This window comes from Sphaeramia orbicularis, chromosome 4, assembly GCF_902148855.1.
Source record: "Sphaeramia orbicularis chromosome 4, fSphaOr1.1, whole genome shotgun sequence".
Taxonomy (NCBI): Eukaryota; Metazoa; Chordata; class Actinopteri; order Kurtiformes; family Apogonidae; genus Sphaeramia; species Sphaeramia orbicularis.
The window spans coordinates 51,921,509-51,943,984 of NC_043960.1; the positions used below are offsets into that span (position 1 = coordinate 51,921,509).

General features: G+C 38.7%; 1 protein-coding gene across 2 annotated transcripts; it reads right to left on the reverse strand.

Annotated features, from left to right (window-relative positions):
- Positions 1 to 3,501: 3,501 nt before the first annotated feature.
- On the reverse strand, positions 3,502 to 21,429 carry mfn1b (mitofusin 1b). 2 transcript variants are annotated; one of them, XM_030132179.1, is made up of 18 exons: positions 21,280 to 21,429; positions 20,642 to 20,799; positions 20,399 to 20,534; positions 19,316 to 19,478; positions 17,534 to 17,658; positions 17,294 to 17,402; positions 15,675 to 15,782; positions 15,418 to 15,571; positions 14,506 to 14,573; positions 11,939 to 12,060; positions 10,931 to 11,057; positions 10,683 to 10,787; positions 8,567 to 8,669; positions 7,311 to 7,537; positions 7,045 to 7,224; positions 6,063 to 6,259; positions 5,535 to 5,669; positions 3,502 to 4,449 (listed from the first exon to the last, which is right to left on the reverse strand). In XM_030132179.1, exons 2-18 carry the CDS (start codon positions 20,787 to 20,789, stop codon positions 4,383 to 4,385), a joined length of 2,274 nt encoding a protein of 757 aa, XP_029988039.1. In that variant the 5' UTR covers positions 20,790 to 20,799; positions 21,280 to 21,429; the 3' UTR covers positions 3,502 to 4,382. The 2 variants fall into 2 exon arrangements, with proteins under 2 accessions (XP_029988039.1, XP_029988040.1); XM_030132180.1 differs by having other exon boundaries at positions 20,642 to 20,808.
- Between the last annotated feature and the right edge of the window lie 1,047 nt (positions 21,430 to 22,476).

Sequence of the window (22,476 nt, forward strand, 5' to 3'; positions counted from 1 at the left end):
ATGACTTGTCAAAGACAGAGAATGCACAGCAGCACGAAACAAAAATGAACCAAATAAAATAGACTTGCTTTGTACATGGATGAAACCTGCACAAACTCACATTAACAGAAAAAGTGATCAAAAACTCATCTAAATCCATTTACATTTGTTTAAAATCATTTGTCTTGTTAACTGAACCAACAGTGATCTACATTTTTATAATTTTTTTTAACAAATTATCTGCCTCAGAGATTAAATGAGCTAAATCTTATATACTTTAATAAGAGGAATTGGAAAACTGATGATAAAAGTGCTGGATATCTGATTACAATGTGTATCATTTTGTCTTATGACACATATATATTGGCTTATGTACATTTATACAATAGATTTATAAATGTCCCAGTATAAAGAACCTGTGAAGTCACTGGATTGTAATGTACAGACAGTGTTTTGAAGTAGATCTAGTGGATCTGAGACAAATACTCCTTTGGAGTCAAACCCATTCTCTCATTCATTTTCAAAGTTTCTTTATTAGTGACTCAAACTTGGTGAAGTTTCACAGTGTTATTCTGGTGGCATTTTACTTTTAGACCAGTGTAATCTGACATCAAAATCTAGACTGAACAACAAAAAATCAATACATGTGTGCTTCTATGAAACTGGTCCTAAAAACAGGACATGGGGCTAAAAATTCAAACCAGATGGAGACTAATGTTACAAAGCTGGTTTGGAAGCACTTCGGGTCTATTTTAAAAAATAAATACTCCCTGAGATCAAAGAGAAATTATTTTTCAGATGAAACACATTTTTATATTATTTTACATTGTATTTAATACAAAAATCTGCATGTAACATGGTCAAAAGGACACAAAAATTACGTACTACTATTTTTTAAAAATATGTCTTTATTCTCTCACAGGTGCATTTTTGGAATCAAAGTGAATATTCAAGGCAGAGTGTTTGCCAAAAATGACAGCTGTTGCAAAATCATTCGCGATTTATTTGTATTTAACTGGGTAGGTTCTGCATATAACGCAAGTGGACAGAATATACAAAACCTGGAATGAGACTGAGATTCATGAAAAACCCACGTGTGGATTAGAAAAACCACTAGGATCTTCAAATTTAACACAGTGTATTTATTTATAACACTATATAAGACCATTTCAAGCCATGTGGTCCAGGTAAAATGCACTGACACCCCAGTAGTTTTTCATGTCCTGTTTTGGTCCTATTTTTGGCCCCGATATTTTATTAAAAATTCAGTCATTTTGGGATGGCTCAGAGCAAGAGTATAGTTTTTTTGCATTTATCTGAGGTCATCATTAGGTACATCCTGGGGGGGAATATGTCTACATTTCTCTTTTATTATTGGGTCTAAAAAGCTGGAAAAGTGCCAGATACCAAAATGTACCCAGTTCCATAGAAACACCCATATAAATAAGAGGCATTTTAAAACTTTGGGAACTCAGGCCATGGTAGTTACATAAAATACTAAATGTATTTTAATATTTGCTTGTCTTTTCAATTGATTTCAGTGTTTCTTCACTGTAAATTCTCTGAGTTGATCCCCAGCCATCACACCTCCTATCATACAAGGTTACGCCCCCCCACCCCCACCCCCACCCCCACCCTCCTCTGAGTTAGAAGTTTTTAGTGTGTTCTCAGATGTTGCAGCACAAGCAACAAGCAAGTTCTCACCTGGAATTAACTCAGCCAATAGTTCAGATCCTTCCACTGTATAATTATTGTAATGATCAATATGTTTCATCTGCGTCCAGTACTTTAACTCTGATTCAGTAGCTGCTCATTTCTTTGATAGAAGCATGAAGACTGGACTGTCTTTAATGGATAAAGGTCATGTGGTCTGAGGAGTCCATGCATCAGGATGAGAAGAGGAGATAAAGTGATTACCCATCATGCCTAGTGCTTACAGTACAAGCTTGAGGGGGCAGTGTTATGATCTTGTGGAGGTTCATAATGTTTTGTGCCCAAAAAATAAGAGACATAAATGCTGTGACATTGTATAAGGTTATTGGAACGATGCCACAGAGAACATGTTAGAACATGTAAGAGTGTGGCTTTTATTCTGGCCAGGTTGTCCTGAATCGTGGCCTAAAGCATTTAGATTTCTCACAGCGGTGGAATGTAATCAACTGCAGCTCCATTGAGCTCCAATGTAACTGTGCAATACAGATCCTTATAATAGTTTTTATTACTGATCATGGTCTTTTTATCACTAATAATAGTTTTTATTACTGAATCGTAGTTTTTATACTTGACACAAAGTTTTTATATGCATATTTATTTTATCTTTTCTATATAGTGTGTTTTATTTATTGATGCTGTCTCCTGAGTCAATTGCATCAAATTTCATTTTTAGATGTAAATAAAGTCTGTCTGTGTCTACTATATTGACTGCAAGAGCAGGACTTAACTACTAATAAAGGCATTATAATATAACAGAAGTTCATGTATGTCTGCTTTCATTATTATATCAAAGGAGACACATGATCATCCTACAGGGATGAAGTGAGTTACCCTTTGACCTTTACTACCAGACATACTGTACACTTCACTCCTCCTATGGCTTTTGTTTTTTGATCAGAAAATCAAGTGAAAGTCACATAAGATGAATCCTTTGTCCCAAACAGGCCCAGTGTTTGGTCTGTGATTGTCTGATCAGTTAAAGTCGGGCACCCCCTTCTTCACAGCCAGTGGTCATTGAGGGCAGGGAGGTGGAGGTGGTCAGCAACTACAAGTACCTGGGACTGCAGTTGGACAACAAGCTGGACTGGTCAACTAACATGGACTGTGTCTACAAGAAGGGGCAGAGCAGGATGTTCTTCCGGGGAGGCTGGTCTCCTTCAACATCTGCTCTAAGCTCCTTCACATGTTCTACCAGTCCGTCGTGTCCGTTGTGCTGTTCTATGTTGTCGTGTGCTGGGGAGGACAAGAAGAGGCTGGACAGAATTATCAGCAGAGCTGGTTCTGTGGTCGGACTGAGCCTGGTCTCTGTGGAGACGGTACTTCTCCCAGCAGAGGAGCTCCTTCAGTGGCAGACTGCTGTCATAGCTCCTCCACCAAGAGACTCAGGTCCTCTTTTGTGCCCCGTGGCATCAGGGAGTACAATAAAACACCTGGGAGGGGAGGGAGGGTGGTGGTGAGGATGGTGGAGACGTGAGAGGTGATGGAGAGGTTGATAATGATGATGACGACTGCACCTTAGTGCCCCTGGTCTGACTACCTTTTGTGCTTTTATTGTGGTTTTTATTGTATAGGCTAGCTATTTATTTTTCTGGCTGTCATTTTATTCATATATTATGGCTTTGTCACCTTTATTTATGTATTATTCTTATTCTCTCTACTCGACTCTTACATCTCATTTGTATGTATGTATGTGAGCAAGAGTTCACAGAATTTCCTTTGGGATCAATAAAGTATCTATCTATCTATCTATCTATCTATTGCCTTGCTGTCTCTGAATGTTTGTGAAGGCTTTCAAATACACAGACAACAGTTAAAGACTGCAGTAGATTTATTACAGTCTAGAGGTATTTGGACGCACATTCAACAAACCAATGCGTTTGCCAAGTGCAGACCGGTGTCGTCATTACTGGAGCTTCACTGGGTTGAAACAACACAGCAGATTATAAAATATAGGAGGAATTCTAAAGCCTTTTCTCTTTACAGTTCAGACAGTTACAAAACTGAACAGAAACCTACAGTTAAATACATGCTTCCCCTTCTTAATCAAATTTATATTATTTTTTCACAAAAACAATTAATGTTTTTGCACATATATGTGTCTGATCCGTTACATGTACAACTGCATCGACTGTACAAACTTCATTTGCTCCACAGTTTCGTCAAAAAAGGCATATTCACAGTTAGAAGCACATTAGTGTTAGTGTAGCACCAGTCCAGTAGAGAATGGCCTCCTGGTAGAGCAGCTCCACTCAGCACTGCTCAGCTCAGTGTCCAGGCAGTGTGTTCACTGGTTCTGGTCCAGTTTGCTCACCGCATCGAGCAGCTGAGGAGGAAAAACCACGAGGGGAAAAATACTGACATGTCTGGGTCTTTCCTTTTCTCTGTCCACTACGATTGTTAGAAATCATCTTTTCATTCAATAAACTGTGACTACAAAAGGTCAAACACTAAAGGGACAAAAACATCTCCTCATAATAACATTACAAATGAAACAGAAAAGGACAGAATGGACACGTGGGGTACTGCAGACGTCTGGGATTCTCTTCATAAAACATTTCATCGATTGTCAAAATAGCTCCGGCTTGCTTCCTTCCCTCTGATCACTGGTCAAACCGTGGTGTGGTGGAGGTGAGGTGGTCCGGGGCTCCGTTGAAGCGTCACTGAGGAATGAGACGATGAAGAGGAGCGGCTCACTGAGGCTGAAGGTACTGCTTGGTGAACTCCTCCAGCTCTTTCTCCAGATCTGTGGCTTTATGTCTGCACACGCAAAGCAAACACACATCAGACGCTGCATTTAGAGTAAGGGTGTAAGAAAATATCAGTTCTGCAATATATCGTGACATTTAATTTCATGACACTGTATCGATATTTTTAGGGATTTATTCAAATGCGGACATGTCGGCGGTTCATTTTTGTTTTCTTTTTTGTGAATCCTGTTAGCTCTTTTATTTATATATTCACATGGGTATTTTGTGCTTTTACTTATTTATATATTCATATGGGTATGTTGCTCTATTTGTACACTAAAAAAGTAATATTGTCATATTGCAGGTCATGCATGTAGTTTTCTTAAACTGATAACACTATTTTGTTAATGTTTATTTCAAGCATCCTAAAAGCACTTTTTACTGTATTTTTTCATTCGCAATATATACTGAATGATTAAAAAAAAAAAAAAAATCGCAATGTCAGTTTTTTTCCAATATTGTGCAGCCCTACAAAGAACCACCAGGGAGATGAATATGCTTAATCATGTTCGTTGTGTTCCCAAAATACTTCATTGGTGCTCGACACACCCTGCAAATACTATGGCTTTTGTCCAGTTCTCCTTTCCCCTCGACTTCATAGAAACCAAAATGTTCCCATATACTCACTTTTAACCGAGCTGTAGGCACCGCATGGATTTGTTTTTCTGCCATCTTTTTGTTTTGTGTGTGCATTGCTGTAAACTGTTCGGGGCAGGGCAGCGGTCGCACTTCAGTTGTCTTTTTAGTTACACCGTCAATATTATTAAAATAACATTGCATTCATTACATTTGCTCTTATGTTATATTTCTCTTTACTCATGTTTGATGTGGTTTTATATTGTTATTGAAAGTGTGTCATGCTGCTGCTACACTGTAATTTCCCAGTTTGAGATAAAGCCCATCCATCCATCCATCATTGATTTTTAATATTTCTTCATTGATCTATAATCGGGCACATCCACATCGCGATGCATCGAATAATCAATTTTTTTCCGCACCCCTAGAAACTACACTAGTGCAAAAACATCTGCATTAGTGAATACTTTCCAACAATAACCCCCCCCCGCCCCCCTTAAGAACAGGAGCTGGACTGACCGCAGGCTCTTGGAGTGGCTCTGGACCATCTCCAGCTGGTCTATCTTGGCTGTCAGTCGGTGGATTTCTGCCTCCAGCTCTGTCTGTGTCTGGTCCACCTGCTGACAGAGCCGAGCAAAGGTCGTCGCCATCTCCCTGGCAACACAAAGGGCACAGCATCGCACTGCTTATTTATTTAGCCCTGCTACAGAGGGGGATGCTGGGTGGGGCGCAGGGCTGGGTGTGGCCCGCTGTGTGTGCGTGTGTGTGTGTGTGTATTAGGAACATCATGGCTTTGTGTGTCCATGTGCACAGCATGTGACCATTTGATGTTAACAGAAAACCAACAGTAAAACTCAATGTGTTACATGTGAAAGGAAGAATTTAGCTTTGGAAAAACCTCAGCAATCACCAGTTCTATTCCAGTAGCTTACATCTAAAGGCACAGTAACAGAACAGCCAAAGTTCAGGGTTGATCAGACCCACGTGACGCCCCAGTCACTCTGGTCTACTGTCATATGACATATGTGGGACCACATCAGAACTTACTGTTGGACTTGGTGACTACAGTTTGCACTAGTAAAACTGACAATCAGCTGCAGCTTCTCTGTTGCATAGTCCACAAACTGGCGCTTCAGAGTGCGCTCCTTGGCCTTCGTGGTCCAGGTGAGTCTCTCGTACAGGTAAAGCAGACCGTAGAGTGACGCTGACAGAGCGATCAGCCTCCAGCCCACAGTTCTCCAAACCTACCAAATACAAATTCAGTCAGATGCATCCACTATTATTGCATCATAACCTATTTTTGCAGTTCTCTCAGTTGCTAACAGTTAAGGGCAAAGATGCTTTTCTGTAATACTCAGACATCTTTACCCACTTTTGTATCGATAGTTTTTATCTTGTCTAACATTACTATTTGTGTGACTTCATCATCTTATGCACACAAGATAAAATAGCACATTTTAGGACTTCAGAAACTCAGAAAATTATAATAATAAGGCAAAGTATGTAACATTACAGTCTTGTGTTTCTAAACACAACTATTCAAACTCTGCCTCTTCTCCAATTAGAATGAGCTAGAGAAGTACTGGTTGAGCGAGTAATAGACTGAATAAGGGGAGCGAGCAGTGCAGTGAGGAAAAAAAGCTGTGAAGAAGTTATCTTCTAAAAATGTCAAAACACCCAAATATTAGTAAAACTCTATAGAAATGTTCTAGCGGCAATACACAGCAGAAGCACAAATGTCCTCCTTTCTACTTTGTCGTCAACAGGTCTGTTTTCCAGTGATAGGCTGAAAGGTTTGCGTCATGTGTCTTCTTTGCCCAGATTTTAGTCTTTCAGGCAAGATTGAGTGACAGGTGAGGCTCAGAAATGATGACAAGGACTATTATTGTATGAGTCTGAAGTGTTTTTGATGGATGGTACATATTTTGCCTTTATTAACAAAAATCTACAAAAACATAAAAATGTATTACTGACCACACACAACTAAACACAACTACTCAATAAATCAATAATTCTGGATTTAACCTACCACGCCTCCAACTACTATTACACTCATTGAAGTGCGGGAAGTCAGGGATGCCACATTGGTTGCCATGGCCACCATCAGGTCCTCCTGGGTCATGAGTGCTGTCTCCTGGTTTGGTGGGGCTGTCGTAGAGGGGGGTCCTGAGGAAGGTGTCCGAGCCAGTGGTAGTGCCGGTCTGGAAGTCTGAGTGAGGTCATAACATTAGACCTGATGTGTAGGTATGACAGAGATAATCTAAGTGATTAAGTGTTGGCTCCCCCAGCCTTCACCTGTAAGCTCTGGTCCATCAGTTTGAGGGCTTTCTGTGCATTGACTGAGCCCAGGAAGCGGTGGACTAATGCCGTCCAGCCCAATGAAAACTGGAACTCAATGTTCTCCTGGAAGTCGCTGCAAAGCGTGGCGCAGTTCAGGTCGTAACTTAAGTCAAACTTCCTGCTTGGTACCAACATGTGGATTTGACCTTGGACTGCAGAGGGAAGTAGAGGGAGCATGCTCTCTGCAGAGGGACAAGACAAAACAGGCATGTTACAAAAACACACAAATCAGCAGCTGCATTACTTTTTATTTTAACAAACACTGATGCATAAAGACAAAACTAATCAGGACTCTGACTTCTGGCAGAAACAGAAGTGTTTCATTTGAATTTTCATTTGGTCTTGGTCCTTTAAAACAATTATTACAATGAAAATACGTCACACCTCCACAATTTGACCAGAGGGCACATTAACACCTTTTCAGTATCACTGCACTGAGCACAGCTTGCATGCGTGCTAAACATTTGTGATGAGATAATAGCATTCAGAGTGAGGGCTAAATATAGCAGGGGGCTGGGCGTTGTGGACCACAGCTTGAAAGGTTTAGACAAACACTGAATGAAAAAAAAAAGAAGCATGAAACAGACTTGAAATGCCTTGAAGTCTAAACCTTCTTTTCTTCCCAGAAATTTCCCAATTTGTACATCCTTGAATCTTCTCTTTGCGTCTTTGCCCCTCCCATCAGAAATGTGAGCGGAGGAGTCGGATCAAGGCAACAGGCATTTAACACGAGACGTGATTTTAATGAAACCTCTGTAAAATATGATATGTGGAAATACAATATAAAATATATATATAAAATATGAAATAAAATATGATGTCAATATCATCTGTCGGGCAGTAATAGTAGTTATAGCTACCCCAGTATTTTAAGACCTGTCAACAGAGTTCATGTAAACCTATAATTAATATTAACATCATCACAACAACCAATTAATGTTGACTATTAATGAACCACTACTTTGTTAACCAGAAGCTGATTTGAGTTTTTCTTGTACAAATTTTTTTTTTTTTTTAGTAGAAACACTCAGTATTATTACTTCCAACTCCTATGGCCAACCTCCTTAACAACTAAAATGCACACAAACAGGAAGATTCAGATGGCACAAAAATAAAATGAGACAGCCTTGAAATGAAAATCAGCAGGTGGACAAGGGTTTGTAATTGTCTGAGATCAGTCAAAGTGTGTGCTGTGTAAAGGTGGGATTTACCGATCATGTACTGCTGAGAAGACTGAACTGAAGCATTGACGGCGTCAGAACAGCGGAAGGCCAGGTTCTTGCCCATTCCCTCCTCTACATGAGAGAGCAGCTCCTACAACAACAGGGGTCAAAGGTCACAGGAACATAACGACATGAAAGAATAAAAAACATTTTACTCTGCACTCTGGTTTATGAACATAAGCTGCATTTACATGGACCCTGATATTCCGCTAGGAACTGGACAAACAGTCAAAATAAAAGTGTCTCATGTAGCCAATCTAATGCCACGTGTCCACTACATGGTACCGACTTGACTCCACTCAGCTCGGGCTTTTTGGATTTCCATTACATAAAAGAACCTGGAAACTGGCACCCGGTACTACTTTCTTAGTACTTCCTTGGTTGAGGTTCCAAAATGGGTGAAAAGAGACACTGCAGACATCTGATTGGTTAGAGAGTTGTCTCTGCGTCATCAATGCACAACACGCCATTTAAAAAAAAAAAAAAAAAAAGACAGATATGGAAGTTTACAGTAAATATACTGGTAGGCTAATCCATGGTAACAGCCTGCAAAATGACACCATGGTCTGTCGAGGAGGTTCAGACATTTCTGTCCTTGGTGGCCGATGAAAAGATTCAGTGTGAGCTTGACAGGGCAACAAGCAACGAGCGAGTTTATCAGCAACTCTCAGAGCAGATGTCACATAAGTTACATGCAGCGTCGCTATGACGTCCAGGTACTCTAAAGTCAGTAGTATCCTGTAATGGAAATGGTCTTCAGCAATGGTACCTGGTACCTGAGTCAAGTCAAGCTGGTACCACCTAGTGGAACCACGGCATAAGGCAACCACCTCATTCACAAGGTTTTAAATTGGTGTGAATCTTTGACAATTCATTCAATAAGAAAGTATTAGCCCCTAATACCGACATAAACACTTAATCCAAATCATAGAATTAAATAAATACAACATTTGCTGAGGTTTTCCTGGACAGAAACATCATGAAAAAGAAGGATTTTTTTTTAAGGCCTTTAAAGGTTACGGTTTGTCCAACACCTCGATGATCCTTGGACTTCAGATGGTGAGGAGATTTACATATTCCACTAATATCCGAGCTGTGTGTTTTCCAGCACAGATGGAATATGTCAATATTATTCTAGTTTTACAAGGGTTCTTTGGACAGTTATACAGCATGTGGATCATGCAGTTGTGACACTCAGTCCTGTTTACAGTCAGATGGAGAAGACACAAAGATCTTCTGTGGTACAGATGCATACTCTGAAAAACACTGACATTTTAAACATTATGACAGAGGATATTAACAGGTTTCTGAATGTGAATCGATGTTGAAGAGCTGACCTTTTCAAGAAAGCGTTGGAAGGAATAAAACAGGGAGACTATTAAAATCTGAGGAAGACTATTTTAATTTGAGTTTGCAAAGCTGCATAAACGAGAACATCATTGAAATATTTCTTTTAATAGACAAGTAAATAGCTTAGAGGGAGTTTAGTCTTTCTTAGGGGCAAAAACCGGAATATTGTTCAACTATTAACCTTGGTTAAAATTCCTCTGTATAAAACACATTGTCATCATACATACATAATCACTGGCAGGGTAATGTAAAACCACACTGGATGACTTCATTTAGAGCCTGTCTAAACAGTGAAGCTGTATGTTTGCATCCAGTCTGAAGAAATATATTCCATCTAAGTGCAGTCACTTTACTACATATTGCACATATTGCATGTCACTTTAACTCAAAACTCATCTATTACCAATAACTCACTGTTTAACTTCACTGTTACACCTTTGTTGTCTATTTATTGTCTCTTCAACCCCCTGCTTTTTATAGTTATATTTCATTCTATTTTTTTCTAGTATGTTCATGTTGCTCCGTGGGGCCAATAGAGTTTTGTAATTTCAGTCTTCTGTATACGATGTACACATGGCAAAACTGACAATAAAGATGACTTTGAGATAATGATGCTTTCCACCTGTTTTCATTTGCCTTTCTGAAGTGGACACCACAGCCTGGTTTTAGTCCATCAGTGACTCCAGGTACAGTACAGACAGTATCTGACTCAAACCCATGAAAATACAGGTTCTGCAGCTGTGCATGTACTTACAGATTTGTAGAGCTTGAGGACATGAGTTGAAGGGTGGAAGTCAGTGTGAAACTCCTCAACAATCACATGAAGTCGGCAGATTTCCTCCCCCATAGCATTGGACACCTGGACAGAAGAATCAGCAGCACAACACATTAATGGCAGGGTGCTCCAATGACCCCAAACACCCGAAGACTGGGTGAACAATGACACCTGGCTCATTACTATAATCGATGTGATGTTCCTTCAATAGCTGTCATCTGTATTACCTTTGATTCAACATCCTCGCTGATGGCCTTAATCTTCTTTTTGATATCATCGATCAGCAAATTGAGTTGATTTTTGACGAACTCCAGTCGGTCCATCTGATACTCTCTGTCCTCCAGTGCTGCCACTCTGAGGCCCCAAACCCATCAAACAACAGACTGTCAGACATAGGAACTGGAGTGCACCTTCATCAGATGTTACACTAAACCAGTGTAACATTTGGATGATTTGGCATTTAAAGCTGTGAAACAGACCACGATTATTTATTGCTCTTGAAGTCAGTTCAGGTCTACCTTATGTATTTTTTCTTTGTCAGGGTCTGAAATTGGCAAAAAATTCTTAACATTACAAAATGACGGCTCCTTTGAGAGCTCCACACACAAATACTCTTTTATGAGCCATTAGCTTATCGTTAGCCTCATAGCATAACTGTTTAAGTCATATTTTTGGCCAAATTGTGATATCTGTGTAACTTTGCTCTCCTAACGCTGTTGAATCATTTTAAGCAGATATCACAGTTTGGCCAAAAATATGATTTAGGCAATTATGCTATGAGGCTAAGGTCCTGTTTCTGCAGTAACAACCTCTGTTATGGTTCTAGGAGTATCAGAAGTATTATTGACTGCTGCACAATTATCATATTTCCTCAAAATTTCCATTTTCCAGTCCTCATTTGACCACGTGGGCAGTTAACCATCATTTTCCTGTTTTTATCATGTATTACTACATATCCAAGAATGATTTGACAAACATTTGATGTTGTTGACTTGGGAAATGTTTCTCAAAATAGTTAATTATCAACATCTTTATGTATATGATTAATATTGTGAAAAATATTAGGTTTTTTTTAGTTCCAAAAATTAAAGATGTACCTCTACAAACCCGTCATTGCATTAACAAAAAAAAAAACTAAGACATAATAAGCCTGTGTCTCTCCACTAAACTGTATCTCTATGAGCCCCCTCCTACTAAAAGTGTAGGAGAGGGGGAAAAAAGGAAAACAGTCTCACCTCTTCTCAGCCGCCTCGATGTTGATGGCATCCATAATACTCTTGACTTTTTCAGTGATCTGCTTGGCCCTGATAGTGTGCTGCTCAAACTTTGTTTTCACTGCTGACTGCGAGATACACTCCTGCGAGGCCATAACACACAAGTTACTATGACAGTTACAGGGGCCACATGAACTGGGATGAACACAGGACCAGACAGACACCTGCTGCCTGAACTTATGACAGGAAACCAAACAGAAACACAAGGGGGAACATGACAGTAGCAGTGTGTCTGTCTGGTGTCCCGCAGCCCTCGGTTTATAAAGTCACAGTAACGTGTGGGGAGAAATCATAAAAACATGAGGTGACTGCAACCAAAAATACAAGCAAAATATTGTGAAATTTGTACTTATTACATTATCTTACAAACAAGGACTAGGGTCTTTGTGTAACTATTATTTGAGGTGTCTTTGTCTTTCAGATTTTTATAATCTATAAACAAAATGTGAAGTCCTCTGATGATTCCTAAAAGCAGGGCTGGCATATAAAAACAGTCACAATAACTTTAAGATTTTAAAAACATCTAATAAGTATTTTCTAGGCCTGTAATGGTACACGTACCGAACCGAACCGTTTCACTACACACCTGTTCGGTTCGGTACACAGCTGTACCGAAACGGCACAGTATGTTGACAAAAAGAAAAAGGAATGAAAGACGTCGTTCAATGCGGAACTTTAAATCCGCATAAGTTTCACATGGACATATTGAAGGAGCACACATGGACCCGAAATATGAAATAGCAGCTGATATAACGTTAAAAAAAACAACAACAAATATGATGTGAACCTGGAAAGAAGAGACTGAAGACCCTCCACCATCATTACAGTCCAGTTTGGATCAGTTCAGGTTCAGGTGAAAGACAACAACGAGGAAAGAGACGTTAATAAGACAGACGTTGTTTGGCCCCTGTGAACTACAGTAGTTCTAAAACACTTACACTAGCTCTGTCTGTCTGTCTGCCTGTCTGTCACGCACGCTGTACAATAGAGGAATAAATAGAACGTTGAAAGTATGTAAAGTTTCACTTTCGTTTCACGACAGCGTTTGTTACGTTAGTTATGGACCGCACCCCCAGGTATATAACCGTACGCCCCCCCTACCCCCCAGCTCCGACAAAAAAAAAAAAAAAAAAAATCCCCCGTGCACACAGGCACACACAAATACACACAGTGTTCTAAACAGTTTGTTCTCTGTCCTAAAATAAATAATTTGGTTCATTGTGTTGTCAATGTTTCTCTTCAGTTTGTTTAAACAGAATACCAGTTTGCCCTCTTGTTAATGTTGCACTTCATGCAGAATTTTTTTGTTGATATTTTTATGCAGAATGTGAACTGACAGAACTGTGATTAGATTTTTCTTGTTTGTTCAAAACTATCTGTCAGGGAAAAGTGCAATACTAATGTTTAAAATACATTTAGTAATATTAATAATTTATTTTATTTTCTATTTGATTTATAGCTGCAGAATTATATTATTCCTGTTTTCCTATATTCTATTGTGTCCAAAAATTGGGGGGAAAAGGTTCAAAAATTCATAAATGTATTAAAGACATTTTGAGGGGTTTTCTTTCTTCCCGTACCAAACCAAAAAAAACCAAACCGTGGCTTTGAAAACCAAAAACGTACCGAACCGGAAATTTTGTGTACCATTACAGGCCTACTATTTTCATATTTTTTCCATCAGTTTGACCTCCAATTGAAAATTTAGATCATGACAATGTTTATTCCCAGGCTTTTGCTAAAGTCTCATAAAACTGCAGTTTCTCTTATCATCAGACCGTTCCTGGATGTCTGTCATTTTCCTACACCTTAGGCCATAGTAGGTCTGATGCATTAGTTTGGCATCCATGTTACATGGGCATTATTACCATTTTCCCCAACACGATTTAATTTACAAAAGCAAAATATGTAAACATAATACAACCAGACAGAAATGGAAAAACTCAACAAGCATGATGCAGAACAAATAAAAGTGGAAAAAACACGTCCTCGCCTAAGCGAATCTAGACTTCAGCAATGAAGACGCAAGTTGATGGAAAAGGCACCATGTATGGTCGGAGGCCGTGTGGGTGGGGACCCCTCTAAACCCAGCGCTCACTGGTCAAATGAAACCTGACCAGTTAGTGAAGACCCAGAACTTATCTGCTCAGGTCAGGTGTTACTTCACCTGCAGGGGAAACACTCTCACCAACAGCAGCCAGAAGATGCACAAACACTAACCTGACTCCATGCTCTTTGTTCTAAACTAAACTCATGGTTTATCAGTTAAGACTCAACGTCTTCATCCTTTATACCTGCGCATTGTGTTCATTTTACCTCAGGTGCAAATCTGCTCTTTCTGATACAAATATATGTTTGCGTATTCACGTTTGTGCCAGATTTATTAGAAAATCACTTCCTTCTCTTCTTTCTCGGATTCATGAGACAGTTCTAGAGATTTGCAGAGTCTTAAGATTAACACTTTTGGAAGTCATGGAGAAGACACTCACACACACACACAAAAAGACAATAAGCAGACTCAAATATACCTCAAACCTCCTCTCAAAGTTCTGGAATTCCTTCAGTCTTTCCTGAAAGCCCTCAGCCAGGGCTCCCCCTATTGGAGGAAATGTTTGCATTAGATGTTACACTTTCCAACAAACCCATACTGAAATATCTGACTCTACTGTAACTTAATATTTTATACTGTTTGACAAGCTAACAGTATGGTGACTCTTCAATGTTTGCAATTTGGTGCTGGGCAGTTAGTGCACAATTCTGTAAAAAGATGCATCTGACATGCATTAATTAAATCCACTCAGTGAGACTACTGCATATTCAAGCCATTTAGAGCTGCCTTCACTAAAGTAAGGGACCAAACACCTCATAAGATGTAGACCCATTTTACTGGGTCACCAGTTAGCCAAATAACATATATGGCAATGCTTTAATATGGAAGTCAATTTTCCTAATGAACCTGAAAACTTAATTGAACATTGTTTATAGAGTGGAAGGGTTAAGAACATTTTTTTGTTGAGCACTGTGGTTCCGATCCTTCAGATTTGGTTCAGATCAAACTGAAAAGTCAGAAAGTTGAGGCCAAATAAGGAATTTGACAATGCTCCTTAAATTTAGGTCCTGAGAAAAAACACTAACTACATCATAAAAATAAGGGGAAGTATACAAAGTATAGTAATATATAGTCATGGGTATTTAGATATTTCCCTCTTCCAGCACACCTGGCAGACATTACATCATTATCAGGCTTCTGCTGAGCTTGATAATGAGCTGATCATTAGTTGAATCAGGTGTGCTGGAAAAGGGAAATATCTAAAACATGCAGTATACTGGCTCTCGAGGACCGTATTTGATTACCCCAGCTTTAGAACATAGAACTATGAACCTGTTCTCCATCCTCTTTCTTAACAGTTAATAATTTCAGCTATCAGATAAGGACTCACCTGTTTCAGGCATACCCTGTGCACGCTGCATGCGGGAGTTGAGCACTTCCTTGGCAGAGACAAAGAAGATGCGGTTTGGTGCCTGTTCACGATCCACCACCTTCAGCTCCTCCACCAGGAAGTTGACACAGCGGTCTGTGTGCTGCTTCCTCACCTGGTAGAAAGAGTCACAGGACAAGAATACTTGCAGTTCTTGTTGATCTGTCATTTTATTGATTGATTTATTTATGATTTTAAATGTTGGTTGGATGACTCACATCCTCCATGTACTCTGGTTCATTTGCGGAGGCATCCCAGCGGTTGTTAAGGATGAAGATGTTGGGCTTCGATAGTCTTTCATTCACTTTGTGGAAGAAGTGCTTTTCCTAGATGGTGTTAGAGAGTTGGTTAACAGTTATCAAATTGCTCACAACACTAGAAAACTTGTCATTTAGGACAGAATTTCTCTCTTTTTAGCAATGCTCAAGGTGCCTGAAAAAGCCATGTTTGTTAATCTTGATAGCATAAAAATAGAAATGCTGTGGGTATTTCAGCATTGGCATAAAATGCTTAATGTTTGAACCCCCGCCTCCACGACCCCACAACCTTCCATTATCTGCATGCCCACAGTCAGTCTCTGTGCCTGGCTTTATTTTCATTTAGCAACCAACAAAGGAATGTGTTTGCTAGCCCTTTAAGAGCTGCAGTCAGGTTAAGGAGCTCTGTGACCGACTTCGTCCGGCTTACATTGCATGAATGCCAGAGCAGACACAAACAAGAGTGGGGCCTGTGTGTTTCCACACAAGTAGCCACATTCTCTACTTGGTACTCAGCTCAGAAACACAAAAATATCCACATCAGCCCCTTTAGGACAGTTCAGTGGCATATTCACAACTCATTCTGTATGTTACTGTGTTGTGTGAGTATTAGTTACAACAATATAGAGTTGGCATCATCACAGTCACAACGCCTAGATCAATCTTGAGTCTAAAGTGAACATTTGTGTCAGATTAGAAAGATCTAATCCTATGCATTACATATCACATACATAAGACTGGACGGACATAGGGTCATAGAAATCTTGACCTTTGGCTATTGAAAGATTTTTAGTTCATCTTTCATCCATGTAAAGCAGGGGTGTCCAATCCTGGTCCTCAAGGGCCGGTATCCTGCATGTTTTAGATGTTTCCCTCTTCCAGCACACCTGATGGTCATTATCAGGCTTCTGCAGAGCTTGATGATAGGCTTATCATTTGAATCAGGTGTGTTGGAAGAGGGACACATCTAAAACATGCAGGACATAGGCCCTCGAGGACCGGGGTTGGACACCCCTGATGTAAAGGTTTGTGACAAATTTAAAGACACTGAATAATGGGAATCATCTGATAAATCACCTTATGGAGTTGTGTGGATGCAGCTAAAAAAAAGTAATGTTTTTAAAAATATACACAATATACATATGAATTCTATGAAGTCTACCCCACAGCAGGTTCTCAATGTGATTATTATGATAATGCACTTCCTTCTCAGAATGTCACTGAAGCGATCATTCATTATTCACCAAAACAATGTATGTTGTATATGATGCTGTAATCAATAACCATGAGAATATAGAGGATATCCTGTTTTCTATATGATCATGTTTAATTCAGGATATACACTGTTGCCCATAAAGTTAAATAATATTGTTTTCAGACAAAATGTTCTGTTTTATTCCTATTTCTACACATTGGGAATCACCTTTGGAATGGTTACATACAGAATCCCAGATACACTTAATCTATCAAGAATAAATCAAATCTTTAAAAATATATAATATTTGATATTCTAATATGACAAAAAAAAAAGAATAAATCACATTGTCACAGTGATGCTGTGTGTCAATAAGAGACATTACCGTGTTCATAAGAGTGGATTCAGAGTTGGCCACCAGTACAAAGACATCAGCATCCAGACAGAACTTGTCAATCCAGCTGTCCAGTTGTGATGTGACATCTGTTCCCGGGCTAATGAATGGAGGTGGGGAAGTAAAAGCAACATATTAATATATAATATGTGAAGAAGGACATTAATGTTGTCATATACTCTAATATGTGCAAATCTAAGTTCAAGTCCTGGAAAATGTCAGCCTTATTACCTGTCTACTAACACCAGGTCGTCTCGAAGTAAAGCACATTTGGTCTTTGGCCAAAAGACTCGGACGAGACAGCCGGCGTCCAGGCTCTCATCCATGTGGAGTGCATGAGCCAGCTGGTTTACAGTCTGTAACAGGGTTGTAAACCAGAGCACTGTTAGTGGAAGGTGTTTTCTTTCCTTTTCTTTTCTTTGATAAGCAGAAGAGCAAGGGTAAAACACCATGAAATGCCAAGAGATAAAAACTGTTAAACCTGCTCATTCTGTAGAACTTCATTAAGCTTATTGGGTTCAAGTAAACAGAGCAAGGTCTCACACATGGGGTTTGTGTTACAGAAACCTGACACCACCCCAAACATCCTGCACTTTAGTATGAGTTCACGCTACTGTAGGCAATGCTGCACACTGTTGATTATAATGGAAAAGTTCCGATGACACAAGTGAACTTGGAAAGTTAACAACTGGCACAGTCAGTTGTATATAATACATATGATGAATCACACTTTTTGTTAAGCAGAATATATACTAAATATTTCTTTTAGTACCAGATCAAAAACAACATAACATGAATAATACCAATACCAATTTTTTGTTCAAAAAACTACTTACACTTCCAAGATGAACATCAACCTAATAGTGTCACAACTGACCACATTTGTTTGTTGGGACAGTGCTGGTATTTATCTATTTAAAGATGCAGTGTTTATTTAAGGACTGATTAGTGTGTTTCCTTAGCAGATCTTGGGTTGAAATATTGTTCACGATGGAAGACAGTCAAATTGCCCACCCCTATTTCACAACATTATATATTTACACCTGCGTGTACACCTAACACATATGCATGCGTTAGAAATGTACATCTATTACCCTACAGAACAAGTAGGACTGTGTGACATGATGATTATATATTGTATGATGATAGAAAAATCCATTTAATCTTAAAATCTGTACATGCACAACGCAAACACACGTAGCTAGAAAAGGGTGATTGTGAACAGGAAAAGGACTCTGACAAGATGAGACAAAACAAGGAACTCCTAACTTAATGTGGGTCTGTTGTATATTTACGTTATATGGGTTACATAAGTCTAACACCAACCAGAAAACTGGACTTTGCGAATTTTACTACACTAAAAAAAATAAAAAAATGGAGTGAGTCTACAGACGAGAGCCACAAAAGTACAGTTAAGTGCTGTCATTTTATCAGAATTACAGTTAAAATAAGGCTATTTATTTATCAACTTTGTACAGTGCTATATACTGTGTATTCTGTTACATAACTGAAAACGTTCTATATAAAAGTGAAGTATCCAAAAGTAAGAATTACGTCCATACAAGAATTTATTTGTTGGATTTAATCAAATGCACTAGATCATTATGTGTCTGGGGTGAAAAAAAAAGCACCAAAGCACAAAACCTAGGCGACAACTGTTAACTAGCTGACAAATAGTCGACAGGTTGTTACTGGCATCATGCACTTTTGTTTAAGGAAAAATGTTTATTTTATTGCCGATTGTGACTCTTGAGTGTTTGTTTGTTTAACATTATTAGGAACTGGATTTGTTGCACAAAATGCACGTTTGTTCCAGGGAAAAAAAGGATTTCCTTGCTGCTTGGAACATTTATTGAATATTGTATTGAATATTTGTTTGTTGATGTCATGCATTCTAGCTGTTGTGCACCAAATGTTCTAGTTAAAGGAAAGAAAATGTATTATAATACATTATAGAGGAAGAACTGCAGCACAATGGTGAAGTGAATATGAGAAATATTTGGGAGCGTTTACCTTAATGCTCTTTTCCTCATCTGAGCCCTCGGTCTTGAGGAAAGCCTTGTCGTCATCTGTGCCCTCCACACTCAGGAAGCAGTTTGTGGTGTGACCAATTCCACTGGGCAGTACGCGGTCTCTCAGCATGGCGTTGACCACTGTACTTTTCCCATTACTGGTTCTAAGGACACACAAACCCACCACACCACTTACTACCGCAAACCAACTGGAATTATGTATTCCGATTCAGTTTCAGGCTTTAAACAACACATCTCTGCAGCCAACAATAATGAGCAGTAAAACATTAACAGTGCATTCTACACGTGCCAGTTTTGTGTGAAGTGTGTACTCGCCAACCTACTGTTGGTGAAAACCATTATCTAGGGCTCCGTGAATTAAGACATGGATTAAGTCATAACTAAATTTTTTCTTCAAAGATAATTCTCATTGAATAAATCTAGGTGATGAAACAATAATGACATTTATCACGATGAACATTTTGTACCCTTGACTTCAGGTTTTTATTCTACATTCAAAGCTAAAATATGTCTTCTGCTGTTTTTGGATTTCTAATCTTCTTACAAATTTTAAGACGTAATTTCAGAATTATAATTGTTCTAAATGTTGAATCTTGAGTCTTCTAAAAGGTTCTGACCATAAAGAAAAGTAAAAGTATAAATTACTCACATTTCATACAAAATTTGAGATTGCAAATGTGTTTGTATTGTTACACAGTTTACTTCTCTTTTGTCTCACGTAATTTTCTTCTTGTTGTGTCTTTTACATTATTTTGTCTCATTATCTAACAAATAATCTAAAAACACAAATAACTGTCTTCTTCTATTTACTGTGGAACATAAAACAGCCTTTCCACATGAAAGAAGTAATGATTTGATATTTACATATTAATTGTTGTAATAACACTAACACGTTCAGTCATATCATCCAGCTATAATATTAATCCGTGTCTGGGAAGATGGCTGTAAGCAGAGACATACTTGCACTGACAACTGACTTCATGTTAATCATGCAGAATGCCTTTGAACAATAGGACAAAACAGTCAAGGATGTGAATGTGATTCATGTGGCAGAAGCATTTACCTGCCAAAAAAGGCCACTTTCATGTGCCTTCGTGCCAGCACCTCCTTTATGATGGTCAGTTTATCAGCATATGCCTGAATCTCCAACTTTTGATCCTCACTTGCAATGTTCTCCAAAGCCTTATTTGTACAAGTTTCTGTAGTAAAATTGCAGAAATACACAAAAACAACACATCACTCATCAGTCATTTAGAAAACAAGGTGAGTGGTAGTCGATAAACATCTGCTAAATAAATTAACTCACTCTCTACAAACTCTGAGGTCTCATTCACATAACCCAGTAGCTGATCAAACACATCGCTGATCTTCTTTTTGGCTACAACAAAGTGCTTCAGAGGGGAGAACTCCCCCCGGGCTGAGTCTGTCCGTCTGAGTGGGGGGGCTGCAGCCATGGTGTCCGATCTGAACACAGGGTCAAAAAGGGCAAAACACTTACACACAGTTATGTCATCCGTGGTTAAATGTAAAAACCATGGAGGAATCTGCCAGAATAGAGATGAAGGATGCGTGTCATTCATAACATAGTGTCATCAAACAACTTCATCACTGCACGGGATGAGACTGACAGGTTCTATTAGCTGACATTAGGTTCACTTCTAGGTTATGTAAAAAAAAATCGCCGAAGTTCATGAGGGTATATCATGTCTTGAATTTAAAATAAAAAGCCTTCTTGAAAATCCACAAACTGTTAGGCTGGCAGTTTATTTACCATTTTCTCATCAAACTCTTGGCTCTGACTGACATTTAGTTAGTTTAACGTGCGGACGCGTGTTGGTGTTACTGCTGCCAAACTAGCTAACACGTTAAACAAGCTAATGGCAGAAGGCGGCAATGCGCTAGCTATAGCATTAGCATAACCAGCAGGTCATTTTATTCTCTTACCACAATCCTAAAACAGCCAGTGTCCTCTTCTCATAGCAGAAACACCAGCCCGAGGTGGCTATAAACCGCTTTCTTACTCAAAGATCCCTTGTTGTCAATCTGGCTAACCTCCTGTTTATTATCCTGTAATGGCACCCGTGTCAAGCCCGTTAGCATAGCAGAAGCATTTCCTGGAACATTTTCAAAATAAAGTACCACATTTTATTTGACATTGTATCACAAGGACAGTGAGTAATCACTGAGAGAGAGGGAGTACTTTTACTCAAGTACTGTATTTATGTACCATTTTTTTAGATGCACGTTTTTGAGTATTTGAGTATGCTATGTCCATTTTATGCTGAAATATAGAAATACAAATAAACTGCATTGTTTTGTTTTTTTTGTTTTGTTTTTTAGTTAGAGTTACTTTTCAGACTAATTCTTATATGCCATTCAGGGCAAATCAATGTACTAATGTACTACTACTATTTTTTGAAGGATTAAAATGTATATGAATATATGAGCAAGCAAGCAGAAAAAAAAAACAGAAAAAAAAAAAAAAACAGAATCAAAGCAAATCACAGTCACTTTCTTTCACTTTTTACTTTCACTTTTACTTTACACAGTTTGCTGACGCTAGACTTACATTATAATTAGACTTACTTTGAATGCAGAACTTCTGGATGCAGATTTTAGATATTTCATTATTAGTACATTGTTACCAGGATGATATTAGCATTTTCACCTGAAGTAATGATAATTCAACAAAAACTGTTTGAAAAGAAAATAATAAAGTTAAGTTATCTGTCATGCCAGATAAACAGGATACATAGAACAAAGATGAGAGAACACCACTTACCATAAACACCCATGAGAAAATACCACAGAGTTTGTTGAATTGTCTTGAAACATTAATGTTAAGTTGATCTATTTCAATTATATTACATGTTTTTAGTATTCCCTGCAAATACTGTATTTAACTCTCGTTTTAAGTAAATACAGTCTGTGAGTAAACTTCCTGTTGGAGTCACGTTAACTACTGCTGCCTTGACGCAGGTTTTAAAAGAGGCGGAGTCAAAGTTAGCGCAGCTCAGGCAGCCAATCAGCGAGCAAAGAATGCATCCAACCCCGACATGTCCTTTAATGTAGCTGAGACAGTGTAGTTCAGGACTCTAAAGCCCATTGTTTATTAACGTCGTTAAAAGCAGTAAAACTGTG

What these genes read in the sequence shown, in the direction of transcription:
- mfn1b (XM_030132179.1), bottom strand. Translation starts at nt 20,789, where the DNA reads ATGGCTGCAGCCCCCCCACTCAGACGGACAGACTCAGCCCGGGGGGAG. An exon ending in AAAGTGGCCTTTTTTGGCAG is followed by an intron (nt 19,479 to 20,398) that starts GTAAATGCTTCT and finishes GTGTGTCCTTAG; the next exon opens with AACCAGTAATGGGAAAAGTA. An exon ending in ATCGAGGCGGCTGAGAAGAG is followed by an intron (nt 11,058 to 11,938) that starts GTGAGACTGTTT and finishes TTGGGGCCTCAG; the next exon opens with AGTGGCAGCACTGGAGGACA.